The sequence below is a fragment of the Salmo salar genome, chromosome 20 (genome assembly GCF_965601325.2).
Source record: "Salmo salar chromosome 20, fSalSal1, whole genome shotgun sequence".
Taxonomy (NCBI): domain Eukaryota; kingdom Metazoa; phylum Chordata; class Actinopteri; order Salmoniformes; family Salmonidae; genus Salmo; species Salmo salar.
In genome coordinates, this window is record NC_138310.1 from 71,301,608 (window position 1) to 71,317,438 (window position 15,831).

General features: G+C 39.4%; 1 protein-coding gene across 6 annotated transcripts in view; it reads left to right on the top strand.

Moving 5' to 3' along the window:
- LOC106581265 (RNA-binding protein Musashi homolog 2) overlaps positions 1 to 15,293 on the top strand; it is a 443,530-nt gene extending 428,237 nt beyond the window's left edge. For 4 of the 6 annotated variants that reach the window (XM_045703899.2, XM_045703902.2, XM_045703901.2 and 1 more), the window contains one exon: positions 10,100 to 15,293. In XM_045703899.2, coding sequence (XP_045559855.1) covers positions 10,100 to 10,164 — 65 coding nt within the window. In that variant the 3' untranslated portion in view covers positions 10,165 to 15,293. Of the gene's footprint in view, positions 1 to 4,904; positions 5,060 to 7,444; positions 7,522 to 10,099 lie in introns of all 6 variants that reach the window. The other 2 variants (XM_045703896.2, XM_045703898.2) reach the window with 1 other exon arrangement.
- Positions 15,294 to 15,831: the final 538 nt, after the last annotated feature.

Consider the following 15,831-nt stretch of genomic DNA (forward strand, 5'->3'; position numbering starts at 1 on the left):
CACACTGTGTACTGTAGTGTACACACTGTGTACTGTAGCGTAACACCCCTGGCGGGTTGCCTGCTATACCCTGCATGCCTCTCATACACTGATTTTGGAAATGACTTCAGGATATGTTTAGTTTAATATGTATGTATACATGGCTGATGGCTGTCTGTTGACTGACTGAAAGACAGACACTCCGTTCTTATTTCACACAGTGATGGTGACATAATGTACTGTAGGCATACATGTATACCTATTTCCCATTTTCAGTTCAGCATACATTACAGTAGCGTCATTGTTAGTACCGGTTTTTGTTTAAGATATAGCAAGGTCAATATTATTTATTCTTATCGCACCCTTCAAATATTGATCTCCATCCCTTGCTTACCCACAATGCATCTTGTTTGTTGGTACGGTGCATTACTTTTTCATATAAGGTGATGAACCATCATTTATATGTATTTATACTGCTCATTTAAGTAAGAAAGAGAAATTGATGAGGAATTTGTCATACAGAACGAGTGACCACAAATTGAGCACCCAATGCTTGTATTTGACTATAGTGAATATCATCATGAATAAGTTGAGCAAAGGTTCTGTGGCAAATTATTCCTGTTGGCTTGACATTATCTTTCGAGATAATGTTTAGTTGCTGGAATGTAATGCATTTTATGAGAAAAGAAGGAACAAAGAGTTGAATGGATTACTGTTATCATAGCTCATGCACAGCCTATCTGAATGATATAGTCTTCAGAAACACACACCTTACTCTTCTTTTGCCAGTTCTTTTGTTGGTCCCTTAAAGCCATATTTCCTTTGTTAAATCCAGACTGGAGCAGAAAGTGCTGAACATTTTATTGCAATGAGATTCTTTTGAAATCACCAATAGTGTTCTAACCCCACAACTGTGCTCCAATCAGCGTAAGTCATGTGTAGTTATTAGTGGGGCTGACAGTTTGGTTTAAATACCGTAAATCCTGTTCAACATGGGAACGGCCAGGGGGATGTGCAATTCAGCAAAGTCTAGCAATTATGAGGAATCTAGCCTGCTGTATAAACAGAGATAGAGTGGGTACTTGGTTAAAACAGCCATGTTAGGACTGGGTCACTCTGATAAGAACAGTGCAGCCAGTCAGGAACATTGCTTGATACTAAGCAGCAGTGTCACTCTGAGAAGTTGTTTATTTCTCCCTCACAATGAGGCTACTCTATCTTTGTCATTTCATTATTTCATCCGCTCATGTTAGAGGGAGAAGGAAATATTTGATATGGTGTGTGGTGTGTGTGTGTGTGTGTGTGTGTGTGTGTGTGTGTGTGTGTGTGTGTGTGTGTGTGTGTGTGTGTGTGTGTGTGTGTGTGTGTGTGTGTGTGTGTGTGTGTGTGTGTGTGTGTGTGTGTGTGTGTGTGTGTGTGTATGTATGTATGTATGCATTTTCTGCTCCCAAACAGGGATATCCATAGATAATGTTTTTTTTTTTTATCATACGACAGTTGTTAGAGAGCACAGTTACACCTTACAACATCTTTCACAATCCAATCATCTATGGTGATCATGGAGGTGTATTTGTATAGTGTAGCCCACTTAGTTTATACTGAGATTTCATTTTGACACGTATTACAATGTGTGGCTAAATCCTCCTCCATTCTCATCTAGACTGTCTCCTTTCTTGAGCTGGTTTTAATAACCCTTACCCTCACGAGTCTTCAGATCCAGCACATTAATAGATCTCCCTTTCAATCCACATCCGCACCAGCCAAAAGCTTCCAGCTGCATTGGAAAGACTGATTTAATATTCCTTTATTAATAGGAGTGTCACTGAGTGGCGCTCGGAGAGAAAAATGAGCAGACCTCGCCATGGGGGCCCGAGTTTCCCCGGATTTTTTAATTTTAATATCTGCTCTTGTTTTTATTTATTTTAATTTGTCTTTTCAACACACTAAAACAGAGGGTCACCTGGTGCTGAGCTGACAGCAGAAATGGCTCAAGTGGTCTAGACAACAATTAGAGCAATTTAAGCCAACCCCATGGTTCCTCTACTTCCCCTTTTCTTTTTTATTTCCTGCACTCTCGTTTCTTAATTGCCATTATTATTGGTCTGGGATTTCTCCCCGGCGTCATGTTCTACTTTTCAAAAGATTCTGTCTAGCTCTTTGCCTCTCTCGCTTTATAGTCGTAGTTTTCCACACATACACTGCCAAGGTCATCTAGATGGGCTGTTCAGACTTTCGTCAGTTGGTTATAGTGGCTGTCTATCTTCCCTGCCCGTCATACATTAAACACACACACACTCTCTCTTCTCTCTATCTTCTCTCTCTCTCTTCTCTCTCTCTTCTCTCTCTCTCTATTCTCTCACCTCTCCTCTCTTCTCACTCTCGCTCTCTTCTCTCTCGCTGTCTTCTCTCTCTCTCTTTTCTCTCGTCTCTCTCCTCTCTTCTCTCTCTCTCGCTCTCTTCTCTCTCGCTCTCTTCTCTCTCACTCTCTTTCTCTCTTTTCTCTCTCACTCTCTTCTCTCTCTCTCGCTCTCTTTTTTCTCTCTTCTCACTCCTCTCTTGCTCTCTTCTCTCTCTCGCTCTCTCTCCTCTCTCTATTTTCTCTCTTCTCTCTATCTCCTCTCTCTTCTCTCGCTCTCTTCTCTATCGCTCTCTTCTCTCGCTCTCTTCTCTCTCTCTCTCGTTCTCTCCTCTCTTCTCTCTCTCTCGCTCTCTTCTCTCTCTCTCGCTCTCTTCTCTCTCTCGTTCTCTTCTCTCTCCTCTCTTCTCTCTCCTCGCTCTCTTCTCTCTCGCTCGCTCGCTCGCTTCTCTCTCGCTCCTCTCTCTCTCTTCTCTCTCTCTCTCTCTCGCACTCTTCTCCCTCTCTCTTCTCTCTCTCTCCTTCTCTTCTCTCTCTCGCTCTCTTCTGTCGCGCTCTTCTCTCATTCGCTTCTCTCTCTCGCTCTCTCCTCTCTTCTCTCTCTCGTTCTTCTCTCTCGCTCTCTTCTCTCTCGCTCTCTTCTCTCTCGCTCCCTTCTCTCTCGCTCTCTTCTCTCTCTCTCGCTCCCTTCTCTCTCGCTCTCCTCTCTCTCACTTCTCTCTGTCTCTCTCTCTCTCGTGCTCTTCTCTCTCTCTCTCTCTCTCTCTCTCTCTCTCTCTCTCTCTCTCTCGCTCTCTCTCTCTCTCTCTCTCTTTCTCTCTGGATGAGCTCTGATATGCAGAGGGCGGGTGGTGGGCTCCATTTTTCTGCTCTTTAATGTGCTCTGTCTCTCTCTCGCTCTATGCGGAAGGGCCGGCTGGGCTTGGTGGGAGGCTGCTGTGGAAATGTGACTCAATGATGCAGTCTTTTAGCAGGCATTACCCAGGACACCCTGTGTAATTTCCTGGCTGTCAGGCACCAGCTAGGCCTGATACCCCTGGCACTAAGGGAAAGATAATCACCATCATATATTTAAAGGAGGAGAGAGAGAGGGCCTCTCCTAGCGACAGGTGTTGATTAGATAGGGGGTGTTGTGCCCAAATCCCCGCAGCAATTTATTGTATGAAAGTGGGATTCATGAACTGGCAGTCATATTTGACGCTGGCGGACGCACGACGCAGCGCTAGACGGAGAGATGTAAAAAAGTGATAAGGAGAGGGACCCGCAAAGAGGGTCACTTTTTCTCTGCCACGTTTTTACATCCTATAGGATCTTGAGATGAGCTCCTTCAGCTGCTGTGTAGAGAGATAGCCTTCATATCTTCCCTTTATAGAACAGCTCTCGCACTGTCTTAACTCTACGCTATTTTGTAGTCTGCATGGAATATGAATGCTTAGAGTATCTAAAAGTAGAAAACTGGTCATGCATGAGCATCCTGAATTACATCTTCTTTTAAAACCGTGTTTAGTTGGAGCTGGTCAGATGGCTTGTAGAATATGTATACATTTTGCATATTTATAGTACCAGTCAAAAGTTTAGACACACCTACTCATTCAAGGGTTCTTCTTTATTTTTACAATTTTTTGCATAGTGGAACAATAGTGAAGACATCAAAACTTTGAAATAACACATATGGAATCATGTAGTAACCAAAACTTCTTCAAAGTAGGGTGGCTACTTCGAAGAATCTCAAATATAAAATATTATTTGATTTGTTTAACACTTTTTTGGTTACTACATGATTCCATATGTGTTATTTCATAGTTTTGATGTCTTCACTATTATTCTACAATGCAGAATATAGTACAAATGAAGAAAAACCCTTGAATGAGTAGGTGTGGTACTGGTACTGTATATGTTTATACCAGACTCCTCATACAAACATCACATTTAAACATTATTAATACATTTCTGCTTGTGTTACATTCAATTTCAACTGGGGAACAAAGCATTGAGCATAATTAATGTATACGTAAACTATAAACACTCTTCCTTCTTCCTCTCTGACGTTATCATTTCCTGTTTGACTGTAGTGTATTGAGATTTGTGTTTTGTGTTTTTCAGCCCAGTATTTTTATTTGATTTGATTTATTTTACTGTGCATGGAAAAGGCTATACGGACACTCCTGACCTGGAAACTGATATTTAATTTCCCCCCCCCCCCAAAAATAAAATAATATAATAATAATAATAAAATAATTTGGTATTTTGCGTCATCATGATAATGTGGCTGGTGACACTTTGCTTCTTGAAATTCCAATATCTTTATAACTTGACTGTTGACATGCAAAACATTTTGGGACTGTATCTATATGGGACTAATGAAAAAAATACAAAAGTTGTTTTTCCGTTTAAGGTAAGGGTCAGGTTAGTAGTTTTGCAGGTCACCAGTGTCCTTATAGTCTCTCCCACTATGCATGCCAGGCCTCAGCTTCGAACTTAGCTTTTATCCATCTCTGCACACCACCAGTCCTAAATAGCTACGTTGATCATCCCAATTTTGGCGCCCCCGCTTCCCCCCCTCCGTCAGGCACCAACCAGGCCAGGCCCGGAGCCTTCCCCGGCACCAACAGTCCCGGGCCCGTGGCTGACCTCTATGGCACTCCCAGCCAGGACTCCGGTGTGGGCAACTACATTAGTGCTGCTAGCCCACAGCCTGGCTCTGGCTTCGGCCACAGCATTGCTGTAAGTATAGCTTACTCCAGCAACTCGTCCACCTCGTCCAATACCGCCTTCATCTTCTTTGTGCTGTCAACCATATTCCTTGTTCATTCTCTCAGCCCATTTCAACTCATCGTCAGGATATTTCATCAGTCTGAAGGATATGGTTTCTATCCACAAAAGAGATAGGTATGCTTATTATGCTACAGATGTCTTGTGCGCTCTTCCGTTTGTTATGCTAAATGTATAATATATATCAGACGAGAGCTGTAGATTAAGTAGTGCTTACTGTATGTGAACGTGGTGGTGTCATGTAAACATTCATCAGATTACAATCTCTGCGAATCAAAGTTCTACTGGTCACTCTGTACCACTTTAGTCAAACATCAATGCAGGCATAATCGGTGTGTTCAGCGTCACTGTGCCAGAGTTTAGGCATATTAAAGATTTACAATGCATATGTGCCTGCAATGCAGTGAGAATGTTTGCCATCTAAACATCAAATAAGACACAAGTGCTAGACAGGTGCTCAGGCGCGTGGTTGGGTCTGTGTGATTGTGTACATTACCAACATTCCGTCCTCATTCACACATTTCATGTTTTCTGTCAGCTGCAGTAACGTTAAAACAACGGCCTGTCATCACCTCGCTGATGTGTCAGTGTACTTCTGTTCATGCGCCAGCCAGAAGGTCAAAAAATCCTGCAATTAGTTATTTTGTTTCACCTTTTCAGTGGTGGTGACGCCTGATTTGAGTAGACTCACACCAGACGAATTCCAGGGCTAGCCTTTGAAAGGGTCCTCATTCAAAATGCATTATGTAAATCAATACAACAATAATAACCCCTTGTGCGTTAAACCACTGTCGTAAGAATATTTTCTCCATGTCCTTTGAAGACACTGACATTCATTATCCCTGTTGGATGTTTCAGTCTGGAACCTTTGATGAGGGTATTGATGGATTTTAGCCAGCTTAGGAAAAAGCACGGAGAAAAATCTGCTCCAACTAAAATGGATGAGTAACTAAAACCCAGGGACTCTGCCACACCGATAATTAATACAGTTCTCCCTGTTTGAACTCCTGTCCAAAATGCAACATCAAGGTGTGCTGAAAACTGAATAAGGCTTTTTGTATGTTTGGCCCACTGAACACCTTGTCTTCCGGTGCATTCCTAGCATGTTAGAGACATTTTAAATGAACCGTGTCGGCACATAAAGCGCCACTCTGGAAACAGAGAGGGCTTTCATTAGATTAGCTAACTGCTGAACCATCATTTAGAATCGGAATGGAATGTCACCTTCCACTTGACTTTGAGAGACAGTTTCAACCTCAATAAGTGAAATGTAGGTTGAAAAAGAAGATCTTGTCTATATTTCAGAAATGACAGGCACCGTTGGCACTCAAAATCCCTAGTCAGAAATATTTCATGCTGTTGCTATATATGGCTATCCCAACCTACATAGAATGAAATAGCTGATATTTTTCTCTTCAAGTTCAGTTCTTATGATTGTCTTATGTAGCGGCACATATTCTATGTTTTGGACATTGGCTGTTGAAGTTCACAGTTTCAGCTACATTATGGGTTGGGTTGGGTGACACATTCGCTTTGGAGGAGTACTTCCGTTTCCATTCTTTCCATCCTTGATATAATTGCTGAAGTTATTTTTGCATGTGTTGTGATTCTGCTGGTGATTCATAGTTTTTTGTGGTTGCATGAATGTGATTACATTAGAGTTCTACTGATCCATGCTTTCTTAACAAAACCTTGTTCACACAATACATACACAGTACACTTACACATCTGAAGTTAACAACATTAGTCTCCTGCTTTAGCCAGCATTAGCCCCCTATTGTCGAGCAAGTTATCCACATCTCTATGATGGATCCTTATTGGTGGTGAATGCAGTAAATGGCTATAATGGATCCTTATTGTTGGTGAATTCAGTAAATGCGATTCTAATTACTACTGCTGTCCATTGCTGCAGAATTAAATTGGTTTTAATCACTGCTTCTTATCAAATAAAAATACATTCTTAGTATGTACCCCAGCGGTACCATCCTCTTCGGTTTCCATGTCCACGACTCTTTAGAAATAGTTTGATTTAATTTATTCTGCCTATAAAGAGAGCTCTGCTCTAGGACACAGACAGGTTGGCAGCACCACAATGGGACTGCCTGAGACCCACCTCTGTGTGGCCATTTTCCACATTCAAAATTAAAGAACCAAATTGGGGCCTAAATGCTGTTCTGATGGCTAAAACGAACTTGACTTGAGGAAATGAACGAGATACATTTCCATTCATGCTGGCAGCACATCCTATGAATAAAATATACTCACCAGTAATAGGTAACTTTTTTGCCTTTTTCCCTGAAATGCATACTGACACAGGTACTAACTGTACACTTTTAGGGGCCGTTGATTGCAACCGCTTTTACAAATGGATACCATTGAAACCTAACAGGTGGTTGGTTGCCATCTCATTTGAGGTATTATTATGTAATTTATATAATGTTTTAGTCTTTTTCCTATTATATTTTCTTTCCCTTTCTGTCTGATTTAGATCCTCCCCCTCAAAAAACAAGACAATACTTTTTACAGGGTTTCTACACATTGCTTACATGTCTGCATTCTTATTTTGTGTATTTGGATTTGTATATTGAAACCCTTTAAAAAGTGAATGTTTGTCATTTTCCATTGTGAAACCACCCTGAGATGGTGAAATGCACATTTCTAACTTGTAACGCCCCGACACTATTTCCCCCATTATTTTCACTTTGTTACCCTGTTTCTAGAATCTAAGCATGCATTCTGTTAAAATAAAATATGATAGTATTCTGCAAAGGAAAGGTGTTCTGGGTTTATGCAAACTCTGCTGTTGCTTTCCTCACTGTTGCTTTCTCTTGTATTACCGATTTAATGTAGCTAGCTTTCCACTGGAATTCAGCAATCAAACAAGAGTCATAACCAAGTCATATATTGTGCGGTGGGTTGGCCTTGGCTATTCAGGGAACAGACTCCAGTTTCTTGTGGTCCTGTATGGCTCAGTTGGTAGAGCATGGCACTTGCACTGCCGGGGTTGTGGGTTCAATTCCCGAGGCCACCCATAAGTAAAATGTATGCATGCATGACTGTAACTCACTTAGGATAAAAGTGTCTGCTAAATGGCATGTTATTCTATATATTATTTGACGTGCTACTGTATATGGACACTGGTCTGGAGCTTGAGTTGAGAGTGAGACGGATCTGTGCAGTTGTTCACCTGGGTCATTTCCTCCTCTGGAGACCACGTCTCTACCCTCACCGCCGCAGTTTACTGAGTATCTTTATGAAAACAACCTCCAAACATAACTGTCTGACTGTTTAGAAGCCATTTAGAAGCCACATCAGCGAACATGTGTGTCTATAAAGTACATTTTTGAGCAGTTTGAGTACAGTATGAGAGTGACAAGTGGAGTGTGAGTGTGCTTGCGTGTTTGTACTCTGAGTGTGTGTGTGTGTATGTCTCTACAGTGAGAATCTTTGCCTTAGGGCAGTGTTAGTTACTGCAGCTACCCAGCAGCAACAGTCCAGGGTACACCACTTGAAGTTTCATTCTTAAGCAGTCAGCTTTGTGTGGAGTTTGATCAACCCAGACAGAGACACCCCAGTCCAGCTCTCATCTTGAGTCTTATTCATAAAACCTTCCATTGGACAAATGTGTCAGACTGGTGGGAGTGACTGCATGGTGGGAGTGACTGCATGGTGGGAGTGACTGCATGGTGGGAGTGACTGCATGGTGGGAGTGACTGCATGGTGGGAGTGACTGCATGGTGGGAGTGACTGCATGGTGGGAGTGACTGCATGGTGGGAGTGACTGCATGGTGGGAGTGACTGCATGGTGGGAGTGACTGCATGGTGTCACCGCTGATTTACTGTAGCACCCTGTGTCCTATCGTGTGCTGCTGTGAAATGGAATGACGACGCAGATGTAGTCATCAGTTTCTCTAGTTTTCACCGTATGTATTTCTGTCTGAAATAGATCACCATGGGTCTGGGAGATGTACATTTTGTACAACAATTACCATTTGTTGTTGAAATTCACTGCTAGTGTATAAACGCTGAGCAAAAATATAAATACAACATGTAAAGTTGTGCAGAGGGGTATTTAATGTATGTAATGAAGCCCTGTTGTCGGGAAAAACTCATTCTGATTGGCTGGGCCTGGCTCCCCTGTGGGTGGACCTATGCCCTCCCAGGCCCACCAATGGACCTGCCCAGTCATGTGAAATCCATAGATTAGGGCTTAATGAAATTATTTCATATTGATTGATATCCTTATATGAACTGTAACTCAGGAAAATCTTTGAAATTGTTGCATGTTGCCTTTATATTTTTGTTCAGTATAAAAACACAGGGCCAGACAGCACAGTGGAAGCCATCAGAGAAGGCAACAGAGTAAAGTGCAGTTTTCTGTAAACCTGCTTTAAAAAAACGAACCCCTCATCTAACTGGTAGCTGGGTGGTACTGCTTGTCTCTGTGCATGCTGTATGTACTGTAGACTAACATGGGAGTGATGTCTTGTCCATGCCTGCTGCCCCTCTTCCATAAAACTCTGTGTCGTGTGGTAGCAGGGATACTACTGTACTCTATGTTGTGTCTGGGCTGGTGTCTCACTGCCATGACCATCCTAGCCTGGAATCCTTTCTTGAAGTGAAGCAATAGTGAAACAGAATAATTGAGTTTGTATTCCAGGCTAGTGCCATCCATCTTTCTGCCAGTGAAAATGCTCCCATGGGATGTAGCAGTCGTTCTGCTCTCTCTCCCCAACAGAGGTTGGGTTTGAGATGATTCAGTTTGGACCATCTGCTGCTTCAACCAATTCGAACCTCTAAAATTGGTGCTACCATCTATCAAATGTTTCAGAATCAAGAGAAAATGTAAAACGAATAGATATAATGGCACAGAAGAAAATATTGGCAGTTGAGGGAAAGGCTATCAGATATGACATACTGTATCAGTGTTACAGAGAAGGGGGAGCTTTTGGTTTTAACTATTGGTTTGAATGTCTCTGTTTCCCATTCCAGCAGAGTATTTCAGGAGGCCCGGGGAAGACCGGGCGGAGTTTTTAACTGGCTATGTGAACAGGTGATGCCATCCAACGCCAAGCACTACATCATTAACCCACAGGAGGAAAGTGGAGGTGGCACCACGTGAAGAAGAACTGAAGAAAATGTCAAAATCATCTCAGAAAAATAAACTACAATCTGCTGTACTATAATCCAAAACTGGCGTTCACATCCTTAATATCCAACTGTAACCTAGTACCTTTGTGTAGGATGTAGGTGTTTTTTTGTCCTTTAAATGTTCCTTATTTTAAATCTGTTTAGTTTATGTTCATTATTTTCGGTGTAGTCTTCGAATTAATAAGGGAAGATTAATTCTAATTTTAATTTACTCCAATATTTTTGATCCTCTCTGAAATTAGTAACTATTTATGTAAACTGGCTTATTTCTGTTATTTTTTTTCCTTTTTTGAGATTGCTATGTTGCTATGGTTGTTTGCTTTTACCCTTGGTGATGGAAAAAATGCAGGTGTCAGTTTGCACATACAAGAAAACTGACATGAACTGATGAGGCCTGAAGAAAGGCGTTGTTAATTCAATTTTAAAAGAGTAACTAATAAATCTTAGTAGCTTTTTTTGGTTTATTTTAATGTTGTTAATTACCTATTTTGGGCAATAAGAGGACTACAATATTTTCACAGTCCTTTTTTACAAATGTTTTTGTTGTCAGGAAAAAATAACCTTTCCTTTTAATACTTTGTGAATTCAGATTTTAAGAAAAATATAACTGTAAATATTATTCAAGTCACTGCATATAATCGTTTCAGAGAGAACCATATTTTTGTGATGGTTCATCATAAAAGGCTGTAATGTGCAAGAGCGCAACTGTCAAAGACGAGGACATTTAATGCTGTTAAGTCGTATCATAATCCATTTGTAGCACAAAATGCCATGATAACCCCACTCGATCCTACAAGAACACTGTTGGCTTGCTCTGTATATACTGTTGTCTTTCTTACTGTGCTAATGTCATACCAGCATACTGTTCCGTCTTCTACATAGTGAGCTCAAAAGTGCACAGCTTCTAAAAGATGACAAGGTTAACACTGGACATTGCTACACAATGTCTCTCAGAGGACACCGGCTAAACTTCTTCTAGACTCTCGCGAGTGAAAGGCTACTGTATCTGTGACTGAAGTCAGTACTATATAAAAAAAGAACATGATACAAATCCAAAGCACACTTTTACTTTGTATTAGTTTGAAAATACTAATGTCCAGATACATTTCATACCAATCTGCACGTACTGTTTCATTTTGTTATGATTATCTTCAGTTTTTGTTTTTCTTATTAATTCTGTTTATCCATTTTGAACAGAGCGCCTGCTTTCAATGTGACAGGCAATATTTCAATTCTGATATATTTTACATACATTTATTGGGATGTTTTCTTGAAGTGATTAGGAAGGCAAAACATCTATCATTACCTCAGTCCTGTGAGTTTTATCTTAGACGAGATGACAAATTCATTTATTTTAAATTTAAACAGATTGAAATTATGAATGGATTATGAGAAAAGTTGTTGCACTGTGACAAAGAAGGAAAGTGACCATATTCTATTTGCACAATTTAAGTGTTGGATATTTAAAATGGTCTTGATCAGATGATATATGAAGGAATGTTTTTTAAGAATAACTTTTTATTCCCATTAGAGATTAGGCGCCTTGACTGTTGCAATTGGAAAAAGTTGTTTTGCCCAAAGGGCATTTATTTAACAAAAAAAATAAAAAATACAATCCATGTATAATCCATACATAATCCATAGATTGGAGCATTTCGGCCTAGCCAAGTAACTGTAGTCACCACGTTCATTTCCTGTAGGGACTGGTTTGTTGAGATTGAGAAATGTTAATTTCCTGTAGGGACTGGTTTGTTGAGATTGAGAAATGTTCATTTCCTGTAGGGACTGGTTTGTTGAGATTGAGAAATGTTAATTTCCTGTAGGGACTGGTTTGTTGAGATTGAGAAATGTTAATTTCCTGTAGGGACTGGTTTGTTGAGATTGAGAAATGTTAATTTCCTGTAGGGACTGGTTTGTTGAGATTGAGAAATGTTAATTTCCTGTAGGGACTGGTTTGTTGAGATTGAGAAATGTTCATTTCCTGTAGGGACTGGTTTGTTGAGATTGAGAAATGTTCATTTCCTGTAGGGACTGGTTTGTTGAGATTGAGAAATGTTCATTTCCTGTAGGGACTGGTTTGTTGAGATTGAGAAATGTTACTTTCCTGTAGGGACTGGTTTGTTGAGATTGAGAAATGTTAATTTCCTGTAGGGACTGGTTTGTTGAGATTGAGAAATGTTCATTTCCTGTAGGGACTGGTTTGTTGAGATTGAGAAATGTTAATTTCCTGTAGGGACTGGTTTGTTGCGATTGAGAAATGGTTCCTCTGAAGCAGAATGCTGGATTCTTTTAAAATAAAATGGGGACTTGTTTAAGTAATAATCAAATTAAAATAAAAACATGTATGTTACGAATTCAAAAAAGAGAAAAAAGTATGTTCCCTTGAATGATTTACATTTTTAATCAGAAGGATTTGTATCAATATTTTTGTGGTTGTTAATGATTATATTAATAATAATTATTATACTAACAATATTAGAATGTACTGTACATCCATCCGATTCTTTCTCCATTCCCTGTCACCTTATACAGTAATCTTATGTTGATCATCAATGTATTTCAGTAATGTGTGAAAAAAAGAAAACTGCAAATGACCTTGTAACAGAGTGCCGTCTTTGATGCCAGTGTAGTGGCTATACACTTATTTGTTGATCTCTCTTTCTTCCTCTTTGTCTCCCACTCCTTCTCTGTCTCACTCTCTCCTAGTATTAGTGGTAGTTGTTATGTAGTTAAGATGTAGCTATCAGGAGATGTAGGACCAGTAAGGATAGAGCTTTCTCTTCTTAATTACCATAGTTATAAAAAAAAAAGCTAACATTCGTTTCAATACCATTTGTCTATTTTCAGTTTTACTGATCTCACATGGTTTCAACTAACCAAAGCAATCATTGCGGACATTTAAATCAGAAATTTCTGTAAGACCGAATCGTAAACAAGGCATTGATCCCCACACTTGAATGTTTAAAAAGGGGTGTGCCATACTACCTTAAAAGCTAATGCTAGATATACAAACCAGTTTTGTTATTATTTCACAAGAGGGACACAAGCTATAATTATGATTATGAGTACAATGGGTTTTATTACATTAATGGAGAAATCATATTTTTTAGAAAGTTATAACGGACTAATGATAATAATGGTAACAATAACGGCTATTATAAATATAATTATTTTAAACTCGTTTTGATGTTTGTACTATTAAACAATATCCCGGTGGCCCCTGGCACTACTATTTTTGGATACAGTTGTATTTCATTTTAGGTGTCTACTTAATGAATTATTAATATTTATGAATTCATATTATAGTTTGAGTTTATTATCAACATTTGAGAATTTAGTGAATTATTTTTGTACTCTTGAACCATTGGAACCAGCTTTTTACTTTAATCAAAACCAGGGTATCATGAAACATTTACATTGTAGATTCATTCAAGTGCTTAGTCTTTATTTAAAGTGTTCTCATTCAGATGGTAGCCTGCTTGTTAGTATAGACATTTGCACTGTGCAATAACTTAATCTTTAAGACCCTCCTGCTAAAGGAAAACAAGACAGTGCAAAGCTATTGATGAGTTGTTATATGAAGGGCTTATTGAAATGATACCTACAGGACATATTTCATTTTAAGCAAATCATAGAACCACAGAGTTGAGGTAGGGTAGGATGTACGCATCATTCTCATGAAGACTGAGCCAAAATGTGGCACATGTCGGAACCTGTTGGTAAACGGGGCATTATTGCAGCAGTATGTACCCACTGAGAGCAAGTGATGTTTGTACTATGTAAGGATCTGTTATACATTGCAAGATGCCATTTCTGTTTTAAATGTCCCTCTACCAATATCACTATACCTGATTTACTATTTGATTAGAGTAAAAGTTGGCTGGCTATCCATTGAAAATATTTCATACCATCTCTATTAGTAGATTTTTTTACATTTGATTTCACAGCTTGGACTTTAAGGTAGCATGGCACTGTAGTTGCTGTACTTTTCCTTCACATGGACAGCAGTTTACAGCTGATGAATGTTACACATCTTGCTAGACTACTTAATCATTGGATAATTGTTGGTAAAAAATCTTCAAAAAAGAGAAAAAAAATGAAATAAAAAGACCTGGAAGGTGTTGGATGATATACTGGGAGCGTACTGCCGTAACCATTTAAACTTGAATCTTGAGGCAAGTGCTAGGCAATGGCCAAACAATTATCCCATCACTGAATTAACAGACACAATGCACACATACCTACTGTAATAACAGGTACAGAATGTATATACATGTTAAAGATATATTATTGCGCATGTCTATTTGTTGAGGCTGAACCCTCATTTCAGATGAAATTAACTCCTTGCTGTCTGAAATGTTTACGTAGGCAGCACTGTTTGTATTATGTTTGTGTCACGCTTAACATTGTTTACCAATGATGCAACATGGCTGGACTGGAAAACATGAAATGAAGAAGCTGTAACTGATACTTTAGGGTAAAGCATACAATACAATTATTTAAAACGGGAAATTGTCGGTTAGTGAGTACCATGGCATGGGCCACTGCTAGAGCAGAGAGTGTGTGTGTGTGTGTGTGTGTGGGTGGGTACAGGGGGTTTAGGGAAGCGGTACAGTCATTAGAAGTCCTGTGCGTCTTTGTGAACATTCGTCCTACAGTACATTTGACCTTACCTTAGCAGAGGCTTTTCTTCTCTCATGCTCCCTCTTGGGTTCGACCTCTGATTGCCTTGCCCATTCCTAACACTTGCCCATGTTTTAATGTTAACAGACTTTTTACTGCGAGAGCTGACTGATAGGACTGAATTCTGAAAGCATCTTTCAGGTCTTCTTGTATGGCTTGCTCAAGCCCTGTTGTAAAATAAACTGAAGTGGATGGGGGTCTCTCACATCTCAGATGTGGAAAGTAATTTTATATTTGTATTTTCAAATAATGATAATAATAAAAATGTTTGTGAAAGGTTTCCATCCTCTACTGTGGTCCAGAAATCGATGTGTTTGTCTGGAAAAAATAAAATAAACTGTTTTGAACCATTTCACTCATTGTTTTTATTTTAAATGGAATATTGTTTAAAGTTGAATTGGTGTGGGATTAAACTTTTTGAGTTATATTTGCAAAATAATGTATGCCAGAAGATGCAACAAAATTAAAATGCACAAAGTTGAATATAATGGCCTATAGTGTGTGTATTGTTATTCTGTGGTACACTTCCATTCCCATCCCCAAAAGTCAGAGATGTTCACAGAAGAAATTATACAATTATTCGTTTTTTTGGATCACATGCCATTTGAATCATCATCATCACTATACAAAGGAAAATATGATTTACCATTACCAGATAATGATTATACTGTATGTTAAAATCTGAAACAAAATGAGCATTCACATAACATCAAGCAGAAGCACTGTCTTCAGAGGATATGAAAAAGGAGATACATAAATTGATGTAAGGCTGAAACCTATATAGAGTGGTTAAAGGTGTAAAATAACAGTGTACGTACAGTGCCTTGCAAAAGTATTCATCTTCCTTGGTGGTTTTTCTATTATGTTGCGTTGCAACCTGTAATTTAAAT